We start from the raw sequence: 16232 nt of genomic DNA, 5'->3' as shown, positions 1-16232 counted from the left end.
AAAACTCCAGCTCCAGAGGATCCAAAGCCTTCCTCTGGCCTCCACAGGCACTCTACACATACACACAGCGCCCTTCCTCCTGCTCATACACACATAATAAAACTAAAACTAAAATCTTAAAAGTAAAAGTCAAAATTGAAACTGACATAAAATATTTCAGTACTTACTACTGTTCTAAATAATTTAAAATAAGGCTTTAAGATATTTTAAGGAAAAATAAATTCAGAAGCACATTACTAAGTTAAACCACAAGTGTAGAAAATATATGTTCATAGGAACTATAGTTTTTTTTTTGAGATAAAATTTTGCTGTGTAACCCTAGCTGTTTTCTATCTCACTGTGTAGACTGGCTGGCCCTTTGCTTGCCTCTGTCTAAAGAATGCTGGGATTACAGGTGCATGCCGCCATACCTAGTTGATTTTGTCTTTTGAAAATTTAAATCATTTGTGCTGGGCAGTGGGGTGCACACCTTCAATCCCAGCACTCAAAAGGGAGGGAGAGAGTCTTTATAATAGTATACTTCTCAGACTCTGATTCTTGGTATTTTATATCTCCTCAAAAGAGAAAAAACTGCGTCCATGTTCACAAATATGGTTTATAAACGTTCTTTCACATTTAAAGGGGGATATGATATAGGTATGAATAATTTGCATTAGTATAGATTTTGCTTTATTGATAGAGATTTACGGTCAATTTTGTTATATGTATAAGTGTTTCTGATTTTGATTAAGGTATTGTGATTGTGTAGTTCATTTAAATATGTACTGTATAATTAAGAAATATAGGTTGTTAATGGATAATCATTGATAATAGTAAAGCTTTTAGTCATGTTAGATTTTCTAGATATATAGAGATATATTTTAGATAGACATTCTTCATGTCTTTCAAAGATTACAGAATAGGACATTTAATGTTTTAATAACTGAGGACTTTTCATGACAATGAGACACTCTGCTCCTGGCAGCACCAATGTACTTCAAGAGGAAAATGGGCATCGAAGAGGCACCTTATGGAGTTTGATAGCCATTTGGGCAAGAAACTGCTCTTGCCTGGACTATTGCATACACTGGACACAGAGAACCCGCAGAGAGAGGACTACTGAACTTGCCTAAGGTTAGATGATCTTTCGGGGTTCCTGATTCATTTTGAAAGAGTCTGCGAGACATTCTGCAGGACACAACAGATAGTGACTGAACTGACTTTGAATTTTCCTGCTTTATGGAAATGTCTGCTGGATACCATGGGCCTGAAGGCTGAAGATGGATGCCCCAACGGTACAGAGGAACTTTGGGTGACTGTCCAGGCAGCGAGATGTCTCTGTCATTTCTAGAGTTTTAAAAGTTGCTTTTTTTCTTGTTTGCTTAGGTAGTATTGTATCTTTCTGGAGTCTTTGATGGAGTTAAGAATAGTTAGTTATAGTTATAGTTTTCCTTAGTTATGATAAAGATTATTATAACTTTTACTTGATAACTGTTTTGTTATATGTAATTTTGCTATGTTAAAGTTAAAGCCTTTCCTTTTTGTTTAAACAGAAAAAAGGGAAATGATGGAGGAAGGTCATTGGTAATAAACAAACTGCCTTGGCCCATTTTGATAGGCCATCCCTTAGGTGGGTGGAGTAGGCAGAACAGGACACTGGGAGGAAGAGGAAGTGAGGTCAGTCTCGACAGCTCTCCTCTCTGGAGCAGATGCCCGAGAGAGACGCCATGCCCTGCTCCCGGGATGAAGCTCCGACCCAGGATGGACATAGGATAGAATCTCCCCGGTAAGCGCACCTTGGGGTGCTACACACAGATGATTAGAAATGGGCTAAATTAATATGTGAGAATTAGCCTAGAAGAAAATGGGCCAAGCAGTGATTAAATGAATACAGATTCTGTGTAATTATTTCGGGCATAAGCTAGCCGAGCAGGCGGCTGGGGTGTTGGGGACGCAGCCCCGCTGCCCCTATTACTACACAGCAAGAAGACACAGACTGTTATAGACTAATAAAATGGTAAGTCAGAGATGGTCTTCTTGAGAAGATCTGCATAGAGTACTTACAAAGTGAAGGGACAAATTATGTGAGTGTTTAGGGAAGACTGCTCCAGAGATACAAAATAGTAGGAACAAAAACCAGGAATTTTACCCTGGCATAAGTATGTGAGAGGCTGAGACAGAAGGAAGAGTAAGGAATAAGAAGAGGAAAAGGAGAAGAATGAAGAGGAGGAGGAAACAAAAAGAAGGGAATAAAAGGAGAAGAGAGGAATTTACCAGCAGCTAAAACAGAGTGAAAATGAAAAGCAGGTAACAGTAGATGAGGGCAAGGGAAGCCTAGAGGCTGAGACTGCATAAGCCCAGAGCTTATCGAGTCCTGCTGCCTCTCACCTGCAGAACAGAAGCTAGCCAGCTCCTGAGTACTAGTGACGTGACATACTCTAGTTTACAATCATCTAGTTACCAGGGAGAGTCTAAACTAGGAAAAGGGAGACTTCAGAGCAGGAAGATCGATGAGAAGCCTGTTTCAATAATCTAGGGCCAGAGATATTAGTGGCTTTAAGCTGCATATTCAGATGTAATTCATGAGAATGTTCCAGACTCTGAGTATATTTTGAAGAGCAAAACAAAATGATTGGGTGACAGATTCGATAAAGAGAACAGGAAGAAGATAAACATTAATTAAGATCATGAAATCACCATGTTTGGATGATACTATAAGGATGCTGTACATCACCACAAAGGTCCACATATGAAAGGGTTGGTCTACAAAGTAGGTTATTAAAGATGATGGGACCTTTCTGAGTAAGGACATCAGGGGAAATCCAGAGATTATTGAGGGTATGCCTTAAAGGGATCATATCTACCTCCAATGTGTTTATGGGACTTCCTGCAGAGTGATTTAAGCTTTTATGCACACATGCCTCCACCATGATTCATTGTTTTTATTCCAAGCATACTTCTCCCTTTATTATTTAGAATGTGGATTCATAGAGACAAGAGGTAGCCGCAGAGCTTGAATTTAGTCATTGCAATTTGATATCTGATACTGTGAGCTAAATAAACCCTCCTTACTTTGCAAAAAATGCTTCAGGTATTTTATTTGTGGCAAAAATTTACTAAACAGATGAGGGAAGAAGCTACAGTGGGATTAAATTTTAGGGAGGAAAAAGAATTCAATTTTGAGTTTGAGACGTTCATGCAATGATTCTAAGAACACAGTTGAAAGGTAAAGCCATAGCTATGAGATGGGGCCAAGATGAGGATATTTGAGTTATCAGTTAAATCAATGTCAAATATATCATTAAGGGTAGGTGTAAGAAATTTTAAAGTCCAAGGATACGTGTGTGTGTGTGTGTGTGTGTGTGTGTGCGTGTGCGTGCGTGTGCGTGCGTGCGCGTGCGTGTGCGTGCGTGCACGTGCGCACGCCTGCATGATCTTAAAATAATCCACATAATAATCTCAATTAATCAGAATACAGAAGTGCACTTTCTGCTAGGTCCCTACAAGTAAGTGACATGTTACTTTAAAAGCACACAAGAAATGTAAGTAAAGGCCTCGCACAAAACTATTATCTACATGTAAAAGTTTAAATTCTTTGGTTTCTCTCGACAAAAACAGAATGGTAAAACTTCAGCTTAGTGTTGTTAAGCACAGCAGCTTTTGAGATATCAAGGACTCACTCACACTACCAACATCTGGTCAAAGTATTGTATGAATAACATATTTTATATCAAGTAACACATGGAAGCAAAAAAAACCCACTGGAACTAAAAATAAAAAGGTTTCTTCGTAGTATTAAAACTTTATAATATAAAAACTACACATATTAAATCTGGCATAGATCTTGAATTAAATATTAACAGAGTATGACAATACTCGTGTTAGAACCTGCTTAGACCCTGATTGACAGGTATTCACTAGTGGACAGGCAGGCATTTACAAGTATAATCCCCTCTTCACGTATACACATAAGATAATAAACATGTTGTCTCATGCTGGATTTGAAGAACCAGCTCCATTTTGCTTTTTTAAATTGATTTCTAAAGACACAGGTTTATATAAAAAGGAAAATAAAAATATTTCTCTGCAGATGAGAAGCAAAGCTCTATAAGCATTTTTCTGTTGTCCTTCTTTCTGCTATTATCCACATAATATCTATCATGTAATATATAATATATTCATAATACAAATGAAAAATCCTCGGATTTATGAATATGTCAGAGATCATATCATTGTTCTCACCTGTATGGAAGTAATAGAAGCTGAATGTCCCTGAAGGACAGCAACTGGTGCGCAAGTTCGAAGACACCATACTCTCACAACTTTATCGCAGCTGCCTGCAGCAATGAGAGTATTTTCATAGTTAACGGCCATGTCAGAGATTTCAGCAGAGTGCCCTCGCAGTGTAGCAAGGAGGCGTCCATCATCTGTAGCCCAGATTTTCACCAAGCAGTCATCTGAACCCTACAGTAACACAAAAGACAGAAGATTTATAATGAAACAGAAACTTGCCAGAAGGAAAGCAACATTACAAAGCAAACATTTTACTAAGGAAAAATATGTGGACCCAGTAGCAAATATAAACATTGCCTAAATGATAGAACTAAGTATTGTTCAAACTAACAGTGGCATCTGTGACAAAGTCTTCAAAACTAATAACCCTAAAAGCATTTTAAATATTTTAAGCATATACTTAAGTGATTAGTTATTAAGCATTTCAGCCATTGTTTCTTTCTATGTGCCTAGAAGTCTTTGGCTTAATTGGCTTAATAATTTTTTTCTGCAAATATTTCAAAATTTATGTTCATAATCTACATTGGTTTTTCTGGAAAGCCAAGGGCATTAATAATCCCTAGTAAAAATCTTTATGATGCACTTCCCTTTGAAAATTCCAAATGAGTTTTAAATATAGTAAAATGAATTCTATTCTAATACAGGAAGTAATTACCTATTTATTAAAAATGACATGCACCATTATTATATCATCATAGTTAGAGACATAAGTCATCAGCAGGAGAGTCTGTCATACAATATACGGAGTTATAATTTCTCAAAATATAAAGCATTTCCTTTGCTGTAGGATATAAATAAACATCTGAAATTCTGCTACTTCTCTCAGTTCTATGTTAACAGTAATGAAGCAATTAGATCAATATTTTTAGACATATTATTATGTTATAATTTTTACTTAAAAGCAAAGAACATGACTTAGTAAAACTTAAAAATAAGTTTTTAAAAATAAGCAACACTAAAATCAAAGAAATATATAATGTAAGTTTAATCCTCATTATAGTTCAACTATTTAATCTTGAAGGTGATATAATTATTAAAACCAAACTTGCAGCAATTACACAAGTAAAAGGCCTTTTAAATAAATGCCTGTTAAATAGAATTAAACAGAGTTTACCTGTTTCACAAAAATTAACTATCTTGAATTTATATAGACTTCTGAAGACAATTTTTTTAAATAAATTTCCCCAAAAGATAGTGGGTATCATAGCTCACCCTTCATTTATATAAAATAAGAAATTATTTACAATTTCAACACAACTTTTCTTACATTAGTAAGTCTAAATAGAATTACTTATACAATACAATACAATATATGGCATGGAGTCTTGCTTCAGTTGTAAGTACATAATGTTACATATCATAAATTTTTTTTGTCTAAATTAAGGCTTAACATATCATAAATTTTTAACTCACTGTAAAGATTCGCCTCCCGCTTCGATCAAATGCTACACAGTAGACAGAAGATAAGTGCCCCAGGATTCTCTTATGCATCTTAATATGCTGGTAAGCAGATGAGGGGAACACATGGCTGAAGCGACTACATCCGGTTAATTGCCTGGCTGAGGTGATATTCACTGCAAATAAAATGAAATAGGGGAATGCATCTTAAAATCTAAAAGTAAAACTTATTTTATAAAATTATGTTATTAAAATAAGACAAAATAGGGCCCACCTGCCATACCAATTCTACAATGATAAGGTCTAAATTCCCGTTATGTATTTCATTATCTCCTAAACTCAATAGTATTAACAATACTACTCTGTTAGGCCTCGGGAGTCTGATACTCTACTTGGCTTTCTGTAGCTTATCAAGCACCTTATCTTTTTCTTTCTATGATACTACACAATATATAAATGGATAAATGAAGAAATAAATAAATAAGATATAAAGAAAAGAAAATCTCTTTTAGGATGGTCCATCAATTCTCACCTTTTGGATTATAACTATAGAGTTTCTTCTACTAGTTTATTATCAATAAATTTTTGAGGCTTTATCTCTCTCATACACATAAACATACACACAAAATAATAATAAAAATATGTGTAATTTAAAAGATTTCCAAGATTCTAACATAACCTGAACAATTCAACAAATACCACCTAGATTCTGCTCACTTCTAAAACAGAGATCTTGCTTTTAATGTAAGGATTTACAACCTATTTTTCTTGTGAAGTCTTTCCAATTTTGTCTTACAAACTGAAAATATTAAGTAACCCACATGTATTTTATTTATTTTATTTTTTAATTTTTTATTAAAAATTTCCGCCTCCTCCCCGCCTCCCATTTCCCTCCTCTCCCCCCCTCCCCTCCCCCTCCCTCTCCAGCCCAAAGAGCAGTCAGGGTTCCCTGCCCTGTGGAAAGTCCAAGGTCCTCCCCCCTCCATCCAGGTCTAGGAAGGTGAGCATCAAAACAGACTAGGCTCCCACAAAGCCAGTACATGCAGTAGAATCAAAAACCCAGTGCCATTGTCCTTGGCTTCTCAGCAGCCCTCATTGTCCACCATGTTCAGAAAGTCCAGTTTGATCCCATGCTTTTTCAGTCCCAGTCCAGCTAGCCTTGGTGAGCTCCCAATAGATCAGCTCCACCATCTCAGTAGGTGGGTGCACCCCTCGTGGTCCTGACTTCCTTGCTCATGTTCTCCCTCCTTCTGCTCCTCATTTGGACCTTGGGAGCTCAGTCCAGTGCTCCAGTGTGGGTCTCTGTCTCTATCTCCATCCATCACCAGATGAAGGTTCTATGGTGATATGCAAGATATTCATCAGTATGGCTATAGGATAGGGTCATTTCAGGCTCCCTCTCCTCAGCTGCCCAAGGAACTAGCTGGGGACATCTCCATGGACACCTGGGAACCCCTCTATAGTCACATGTATTTTAATCATGAGATAGACTCTCTGTTATATTCAAAGTCACCCTGAGGCAAAAGGGCATCTTAGCACCCTGTAAAAACTGTGTGGTACAAATAGGAACAATTCTATCTTTAAGCACAGCAAACTTAAGGCAAGAGTTCAGTTCTTCCTAGATAACAATGAGGACCCTAAGAGAGACATGCATGGATCTAATCTACATGGGAAGTAGAAAAAGACAAGATCTCCTGAGTAAATTGGGAGCATGGGGACCATGGCAGAGGGTTGAAAGGGAGGGAAGTGGTAGGGAGCGGAGCAGAGAAAAATATATAGCTCAATAAAATCAATTAAAAAATTAAAATAACAGCATTACCAGCACCGAGCATGGCAACAAAAATAGCTCCCAACAGTTCTTCATACGATTTGGGGGTGGGAGAAAAATCCATCATTGAAAAATCCTTTCTTGCAAGATAAAAACAAGTAACAAATCACTAGGAGTGGGAAGAAATAAAAAATAAAAATAAAAAACTTTGAGGAACACGTAGAGCTAGAAAAAAGATTCTAAGCAATGAGCACAGGTATCTTTCCATCTATTTATTCGGTCTTTGATTAGAGCATCAGTGTCGCAGATTTGTTTTTGATGTTTTTGTTTTGGGGTGGTTTGTTGTTGTTGTTGATGTTGTTTGGGGGGGGGGATTGAAACAGGGTTTCTCCGTTTTGGAGCCTGTCCTGGAGCTCATTCTGTAGATCAAGCTGGTCTCAAACTCAGAGATTCGCCTGCCTCTGTCCCAGAGTGCAGGGATTACAGGCTTGCGCCACCACCGCCTGGCAAGTGGTGCAGTTTTTAATCATAGCGAACTCTCATTTTCTTAGTTAAGTTTATGTATATATATTCTATTACTTAATACTGTAAATGGGATTGTTTTTCACAATTTCTCTTTCAACTAGTTCATCATTAGGGCACAGAAACACCACAGATTTTCATGTGGTGCTTTTTTAGCCTGAAAACTTGACTGAAATTACAATCAGTTTCAAATGCTTTTTGGTGCAGTCTTTTGGGGTTTCTCTGTATAACATTATGTCATCAACAAATATGTCATTTTTCTTTCATAATTAGATTGTTATATCCTTTTTTTCTTTTTCCAATTGATTTGGAAAGAATATCCAGTATTAACCCAGTAGATAGGAAAGGCATCCTTGGTTAGTTCCTGATCCTAGATGAAAAACCACACTCATCACTGAAGAGTACGTTAGCTGTGGGCTTGAAGTATACGGCTTTACTACACTGGGGTATGTATTTTTCATACTTATTAGTAATCTTATCACCAATGGATGGCAAATTTTGTCAAATTCTTTTCTGTATTCTTAGAAAAGAAAGTGTCCAATATTTTCTCCTTCATTTTATCAATTGCTGTACGGTCATTAAATAGCCTGTAATGATACATTCTTGAATCATGGAAATAAATTAGACTTGATAATGTTTTATGATATTTCAGCGTGCTGAATTAGTAGCTACTAACATTTTGTGTCAGTATCCCCATTAGGGATACTGACAATGGCTTTGATATTATTATCAAGATAATGGTGGACTAATAAGGTGATTGGAAGCATTACCCCCTTCAATTTTCAGAGGTTCGACAAGAAATTAAATTAGTCCCTCTCTAACAGTCTGATAGAACTCAGCAATGAAGTTATTAAGAGGTTTTTATATATTAAGTCTCTTGGTATAATTTTGCTTAGATGTGCTGTTCCTTTATGATTAATTTTGTTTTTGATGTTGTTGTTTTTTTCAAAGCAGGGTTTTGCTGTGTAGCCCCTGGCTGTCCTGGAACTTGCTCTGTAGACCAGGATGGCCTCAAACTTGGAGATTCATCTGCCACTGCCTCTTGAGTGCTGGCATTAAAGGCATGCACCACCACAAAGCAGACTCTTGATAGATTTTTTTATAGGTTGTATGTTTTGAGAAATTTTTGTTTCTTTTAGACTTATCTAATTTTTGCTACATAGTTGTTTGCTGGAGTGTAGACTATCCAATTTGTTGATGTATCTTAGGAATTTTGTACTTCTATGTTACAAGTTTTAATTACTCTCATCTCCACTTTGAATATTTCCCTTTTTAAAATTAGTCCAACTAAGGCTTTGGCCATATCTTTTCAGACATTAACTTTTAACTTGCCTAGGACTTGGCCCACGAACATTCTACCACAGATGGAGAGAGACTCATGAGATCCTACCCCTCCCTGAGGAGCTATTGGCAGTTAAAGGTTACAAGGGGAGAGGCAGTTATTTTCTTCAGTAGTCTAGGCATAACACATTTTTCATGCTCATGGAAGTAACCCTAATTAGCCTCAGCACATGACAAACAAAACAGAAGTCAAAACGCAGAGCAAAGTATGAAAATAGGAGAGGGACTTGGGAGGGCAGACTGCCAAAACTGCATGATTTTATACACTATACATGGATGAATCATCAAGGAATAGAAAACTTACTGGCATGAGCCATGACTACTAACTTGATCTTTTCTATTGTTTTTGTAGTCGTTATTTGTGTATTTCTAGAATTCATTATTTCCTTTCTTCTAACAAATTTAGGGTTACGTTAGTCTTAGTTTTGCAGTTCACTGAGGTGTAATAAGTTGTTGTATCCACATGTATTGCCATAATCTGTTCTCTGGACCTCATTTGTAGCATATGGCAAGGTTGGTATGATTCCTCCATGTACAGATGGAATATTCCTTATACAAAAATGCTTAGAAAAATAAATGTTTACAATTGCAGATTTGGGGGTTGAATTACTTGCATATAAATTATGAGATATCCTGGGGATGAGACATAAGCTTAACAAAAAAATAATTTGTTTTGGATACACTTTACATATATAAACTGAATATTTTATACAATATTTTTAGTGGGACTGCATTCCTTTTTCTCTTCCTGGAACTTGTAATTTAAATTCTGTTTTGTTGAACATATGCAGTTACTCCTATTTCTATTTAGACTTCCATTTGAACATAATATATTTTTTGGCTACATATCTCATTAGAGGTATAGTGATTCATCTGTATGCAGTATAAAGTTGAATCCTGTTTATGCAGTCAACCACTTGATGACAAAAATGACCATAAAATCCAAAGTAGTTTTTATAGAGTCAAGTCAATCACTATCAATATTCCAATGATATTTTTCATTGAAGTAGAAAATAATTCTAAATACAAATGGAACTACAAAATTTCTGAGCAGTCAAAGGACTTTAGATCAGAAAGAACAAAGCATAAAGCATCATATTATCTGATTATAAAATACATTATAAAGCTACTATAAACAAAACAACATGGGACTAGCAGACAAAGAACATAATGATCAATGCAAAAGAATAGAATGCCCAATAATAAAGATTTAAAAATAAAATAAATTTACACAAAATAATTATTCAAAGCATAAACAGGAAAAGGACAAAAACATCATTAAATGCTATTGAGAAAACAGAATATTCACATATAAAAGGCATACAAAAATCAACTCAACATGGATCAAAGACTTATATGTAAGCCCCCAAACTATAAAGCTACTAAAAAGTACTTTGCACAACACTCCAGACATATACAACAAAAATGAAGAACAAATGAGATTTCAAACTAAAAACGTCTGTAGCACAGAAAACAAAAGAATGAAGACATCACCCACAGATTAAGAGAAAGAATGTTCAAATCATATGTCTGATAAAATGCTAGTATCCAAATTACACAGGATTACAAGGAATTCAAAGAACTTAGCAACAAAACTCTAAAAATGGGCAATGAACCTGAAAAGACATTTCTTAAATGAAGACGTAAAAAAGTAGCAATGAGAAAACAAGTTCAGGGCTGTAGTTAAAGGTGCTCACTGCCAAGCTTGAGGCCCTGAATTCAACTCCCAAAATCCACACATTAAAAAAAAAAAGCGCTGATTCCAGAATATTATCCCTTGACTGATACACCTCATGAAAACACACCGGGATAAAAGTTAAGAGCACATGCTAAGAGTGAGTATGTAAATTATAATCACTTTCCAGAATAGCACAGAGATTCTGCAAAAACGAAATGAAGTGACATATAATCAAACAATCTTATTTCTAGTAATTAATCTGAAAGAAATGATGCATGTAAGAAATCTCGGAACTGCCACGTTAACTTCAGCATCACTCACACGAGCCAAGTTCTGGAAGATGCCTAGGCATCAGCAGATGAATAGACAAGGAAAATGTATGTATACACAATGAAATGTCATGTATGAGTGGAGCTGAAGGACATTGGTAAATGAAGTAAGTCACACACAAAACAATAACGTATGATCACATTATGTGTGAAATCTAAAGAATTTTATATAACAGGAACTGGGGGTGGGGCATGGGAAATACTCAAGTATATATTTATATGAAAATGTCTTTATGAAACTATGTACTATATGCAATGAATAGATGCCAATAGAAATAAGAATAAATACCACATAACCTAATACCAAAAAGGGAAATAAAACTAGTGTTGATTCTTTCTTAGTAAGTATAATATGAAAATTTCTAATAATCCCCTGTTTTGTTTCTAAAAATATAAACCAATTACATGTTAGATAAATTTGTTTAAAATTTTGTCTGGAATAATGTTGTCAGAGACAGCCCATTCATTTAACGGCTGCCCAAACATGATAATAACACAGAAACTATATTAATTACAACACTGTTTGGCCAATAGCTCAAGCATATTTCTAACTAACTCTTACATCTTAAATTAACCTATTTCTATTATTCTGTGTATCACCACGAGGTTGTGGCCTAACTATAAGGTTCTGACTGGCATCTCCTTGATTCTGCCTACTCTATATATCTCTTCCAGCCTGGCTATATTCTGCCCTGCCATAGATCAAAGCAGCCTCTTTATTAGCCAACAGTAATAAAAGATATTCACAGCATACAGGAGAATCCCACATCAGAGAAAAATTTAAAGACACCACTATATACTTTCTGAAATTTTTCCTTCCCTTTGCAAGCTTGCCCATGGCTCATTTCCATTTGTTCTGTCTAATTTGGCTTTATAAAGATTATCTGCCATTGAAAATAACTTTAGTAAAATAAGCTTCGATTCATTTGGGCCTTTTAAAACAGCTAGTCATACATCATTTCTTGTTGACTGAGAAAATAATAATGCTTATATCTTTTTCTTATATTTAGACATATTAATCTATTTCCTGATAAATAATCTATAGGTTATAAGTACTGTTGATCATGGTGGACTGTGAAGGAACAAGCATAGGACCAAACTAGTCCCTCTGAATGTGGTTGACAGTCACATGGCTGGGGCAGACTAAGGGGCCACTGGCAGTGGCACCAGGATTTATCCCTACTATATGTACTGGCTTTTTGGGAACCTATTCTCTTTGGATGGATACCTTACTCAGCCTAGATATAGTAGAGGGCCTTCCACTAAGCAATGTGCTTTACCCTCTCTGAGGATTAAATGGGGGTGGTGTGTGTAGGTGTGTGGAGGGAATGGATGGAGGGGAGGGAGTGGGAACTTGGATTGGTATTTTTAAAAAATCTAATGAATTAAAAAATTAAGTACTGTTGATTTATCTCAGAAATTAAAAATACTAAATAATTTTTAAAGACAGAAAAATGTCATAATTTGAAGTGTATAACAATACACATACAGACTATAATAGACCATTGCACATGCTTAAATCCCTCTTTATGTGGCTGAGGATCAAACCCAGGGCCTTACTCACACTAGGCAAGCACCTGTACAACTAAGACCTATTCTTAGCCCTAGTCCTTACATTCTGTCTTTGAGTGTGGTAGGTAGGGCAGTGTCTCATAGCCCAGACTAGCTGGGAACTTGCTTTATAACCAAGTCTGTCTCAAAATGCTAACCCTACTGCTTCTTTCATCAAGTGCTGGGATTGTAGTCAAGCACCACCATGGGAAAGGTCCTTTAGGACTCAAGCAAACATACCATCAACCGAGTGAACTCCTAGCAGCTAATTTCCTTTTCTTTCAAAGCTATTATTTGATATATTATAATCCAAGTTAATACAGTTTAGACTTGACTGACTTCATTTAGACTTCATGTGTGTATGAAGGATGGGGTATTAAGGATGAAACTAGGGCCTCATTTGTTATAGGCGTACCTACCCCGTGAGCTATATCACCAACTGTCATTTTTCATATTTGATTTTTGGGACAAGATTTCAATACAGTGCTTTGAACTCCCTCTGTGTCCCAGTAGACCCTGCAAATAATTTACCTCAGTCTCCAAGTATCTAGGATCACAACAGACTTATGTTACCCTATGGCACACTGAATTATTACAAGAATATGAGATTTGGACAGGCGGTGGTGGCACACGCCTTTAATCCCGAGGCAGAGGCAAGAGGATCTCTGTGAGTTCAAGGCCAGCCTGGGCTACAGAGAGAGCCCCAGGATAGGCTCCAAAGCTACACAGAGAAACCCTATCTTGAAAAAGGAAACAAAACTATGAGATTCTTGGGTTGGGGACATAGCTCTGTTGGTAGAGTACTTGCCTAGCATGGATGAAGCTCTAGGTTCAATTTCTAATATTAAATAAAACCAAACATTATAACATATGTCTGTAATCTTAGCATTCAGGAGGTAGAAGCAGTCAGGTCAGAGGACGAGGTCATCCTCTGTACGCAAGTTCAAGACCAGCCTGCAGTACATGAGACCTTATTTTGTTAAGAAAACAGAGAACATGATTCTTTTCTTAGTTTACTTTCTTGCTTCAGAATATGTTAGCAATCAATCCCGTTATTTTATAAACAAAATTACCAAAAGTCTGTTAAGACTATAATGTTAGAGAACAAGAAATTTATCTATTTCAGAACGTTTTTACATTGTGGAGTAGTATTGCTAATTTATTATTGTGAGGTAAATGCTAATTGCTTAATAGTATACTGTCAGGTATGAACGGGTAATAAGGAAGCATGATGACAACAAATCAAATTTAAAGTCTTATTGTAAGGTTGTTCCACTCAGTATACCTTAGTAGTACACAAGCAGTTTAAGACCAGTCTGTTTTCCTAAATCAGTCAATCACATCAAAACACCTAGGTCAGTAAGCAAGAAGAAATAGGATCACTGAAAATGCATTATATCTGCCACAAATGCCTCCAAGTACTTTCTCACCTATTATCCTCACATATGAAAGCTAAAACACTATTATATTCCCCAAGTGTCAGGAGGCCTATGCTGAAACACACTGAAAATTATAGAACAGGTAAAAAGGCCACAATGTTTAAACCTGAAAAGCAGTAGTCAACTATAAAATGTCAGTCACTCTACACCAAATTTTCCTTTTGTTGCTTGCTTGGCTTTTGAGGTGTTTCATGTCATATCTCAGATTGAACTCGAACTTTCAGCAATCCTACTGTCTAAGCCTCTTGAGTACAGGGATTACAGTGTATGCTTCACACTTGACTAGCATATTTTATATATTAATACAAATTGGAATTATAAGTCTTAAATATGTCTTCTTATGCTATTTATTAATCTACTGAAAAATAGTTCTTTTTCTGGACAATTAAATTTAAAGCAAAAAAAAAAAGGTCATTTTTACAGTAAGCACAGACGCAATATGATTCACCCACATGAAGAAATATTTGCCTACAGGTACAATTAGTTCAGTATTTTTTTCTCACTTATTATGGCCTTATGAAATTTTCATTAATATCTGTATTTAAATGTAACTTGAATTTGTGACCTTTAAGGCTAAAGATAGGAAATGAAGACTAAAAATACAACTGACTCACACAGTAAGAAAGTGCAAACCAACATTAGTGTAGATTCTAAGGCGCTTATCACAATTTCTGAGACTCAAGGCAGTAGTTTAAAAGAAGGCATGTTTTGACTTTCTGTGTGAAGTAATACAGATTACAGAAGTCTCCTATAGTATGAAAGGACTTTACAGATTAATTTTCAGTTCAAGTTCTCATTTTAAATGTAGCAAAAAGCAAAATTCAGGTTAGCATAGCAGGTTTTCCAAAATCCAGTATGCCAAGTGACAATGAATAGGCCATGAACATGGGCTAAATGGTCCTTCTCCTATACTATAAATGTCTCCCGTTACTTTATGTTGGACTATAACATCACCCCATACCAAATAAAAGACACTGGTGGATCAAAAGTAGTAAACTTCTGCCCATATTTCTGACTATCAAAGTTTTATTTAATAAGAAGAGAGAAATGATCGGAATGGGTATGTATGGGTAAAAAATTTACAGTGGCCACACACAGTAAAGTAGGAAAGTCACAGACCCTAGCAAGTAGATGTATTGTTGTCAGAAATGGTTCTGGCATTACCAATTCAACTCTTTTGGTAGAAGTATGAAGTAAAAAGCAAAACAAAGTGGAAAACAATTAAGTCTTCTGCACCTAAGAAATGAAACAATAGGCATTGTACTACCAATCTATGGACTGAGAGAGTTTGTAGACAATCTAGCACAAGAGGCATGCATAGTGTGCATTTTAGCTCCTTCTCTGTAGCTGGGACAAAATACTCAGACAAAAGCAGCTTAAGGTGGAACCCAAAGGGCGTATTTCAGCACACAGTTCAACCAAAGGGCGTATTTCAGCTCACAGTTCAACCATACAGACCATCATCGAGGAAGAAGAGAGAAGCAGAGAACAAAGAAAGAATGCAAGCCAGGATCCCCATCCGAGGAATGCTACCACCAGCAATTAACACAAAACTTCTACCTCAATTACTGTAGCCAATATAATCCTCTACAAACATGCCTGGGGCTCATCTCCCAGGTGGCTCTCAATTTTCTGAATTTGACAATTAACACTGATTATCACATTGTGTGGGGAATGGCCCCTTTCTTCTTCCCTTTGCCTCCATGGCTCTCAATTTTCTGAATTTGACAATTAACACTGATTCTCACATAGTGTAGGGAATGGCCCCTTTCCTCTTCCCTTTGCCTCCATGGAGGCTCAGCTTGCCAAAACTCCAGGTGCAGTAGGATGAAAAGAACAAATTAATACTACGCATACATATACAGTAAAGCTTACTCATATTTCAAATGGTGGGGGGGCTGTTCCAGGAACCACTGTAGACACCAATTCTGTGG

General features: G+C 36.3%; 1 protein-coding gene across 1 annotated transcript in view; it reads right to left on the bottom strand.

Moving 5' to 3' along the window:
- Positions 1 to 16232, bottom strand: part of LOC121445593 (bromodomain and WD repeat-containing protein 3) — a gene marked incomplete at its 3' end in the record, with an annotated part of 85672 nt that overhangs the window by 40982 nt on the left and 28458 nt on the right. The window contains exons 7-8 of the mRNA XM_041647740.1: positions 5686 to 5846; positions 4222 to 4443 (exon numbers count right to left, since the gene is read on the bottom strand). Of these exons, the coding sequence (XP_041503674.1) occupies positions 4222 to 4443; positions 5686 to 5846 (383 nt within the window). The remainder of the gene's footprint in view (positions 1 to 4221; positions 4444 to 5685; positions 5847 to 16232) is intronic.

This window comes from Microtus oregoni, unplaced genomic scaffold (assembly GCF_018167655.1).
Source record: "Microtus oregoni isolate MIOR12 unplaced genomic scaffold, Mior012 000219F_ref0000284, whole genome shotgun sequence".
Taxonomy (NCBI): domain Eukaryota; kingdom Metazoa; phylum Chordata; class Mammalia; order Rodentia; family Cricetidae; genus Microtus; species Microtus oregoni.
This window is presented reverse-complemented; position numbering and strand designations above follow the sequence as displayed.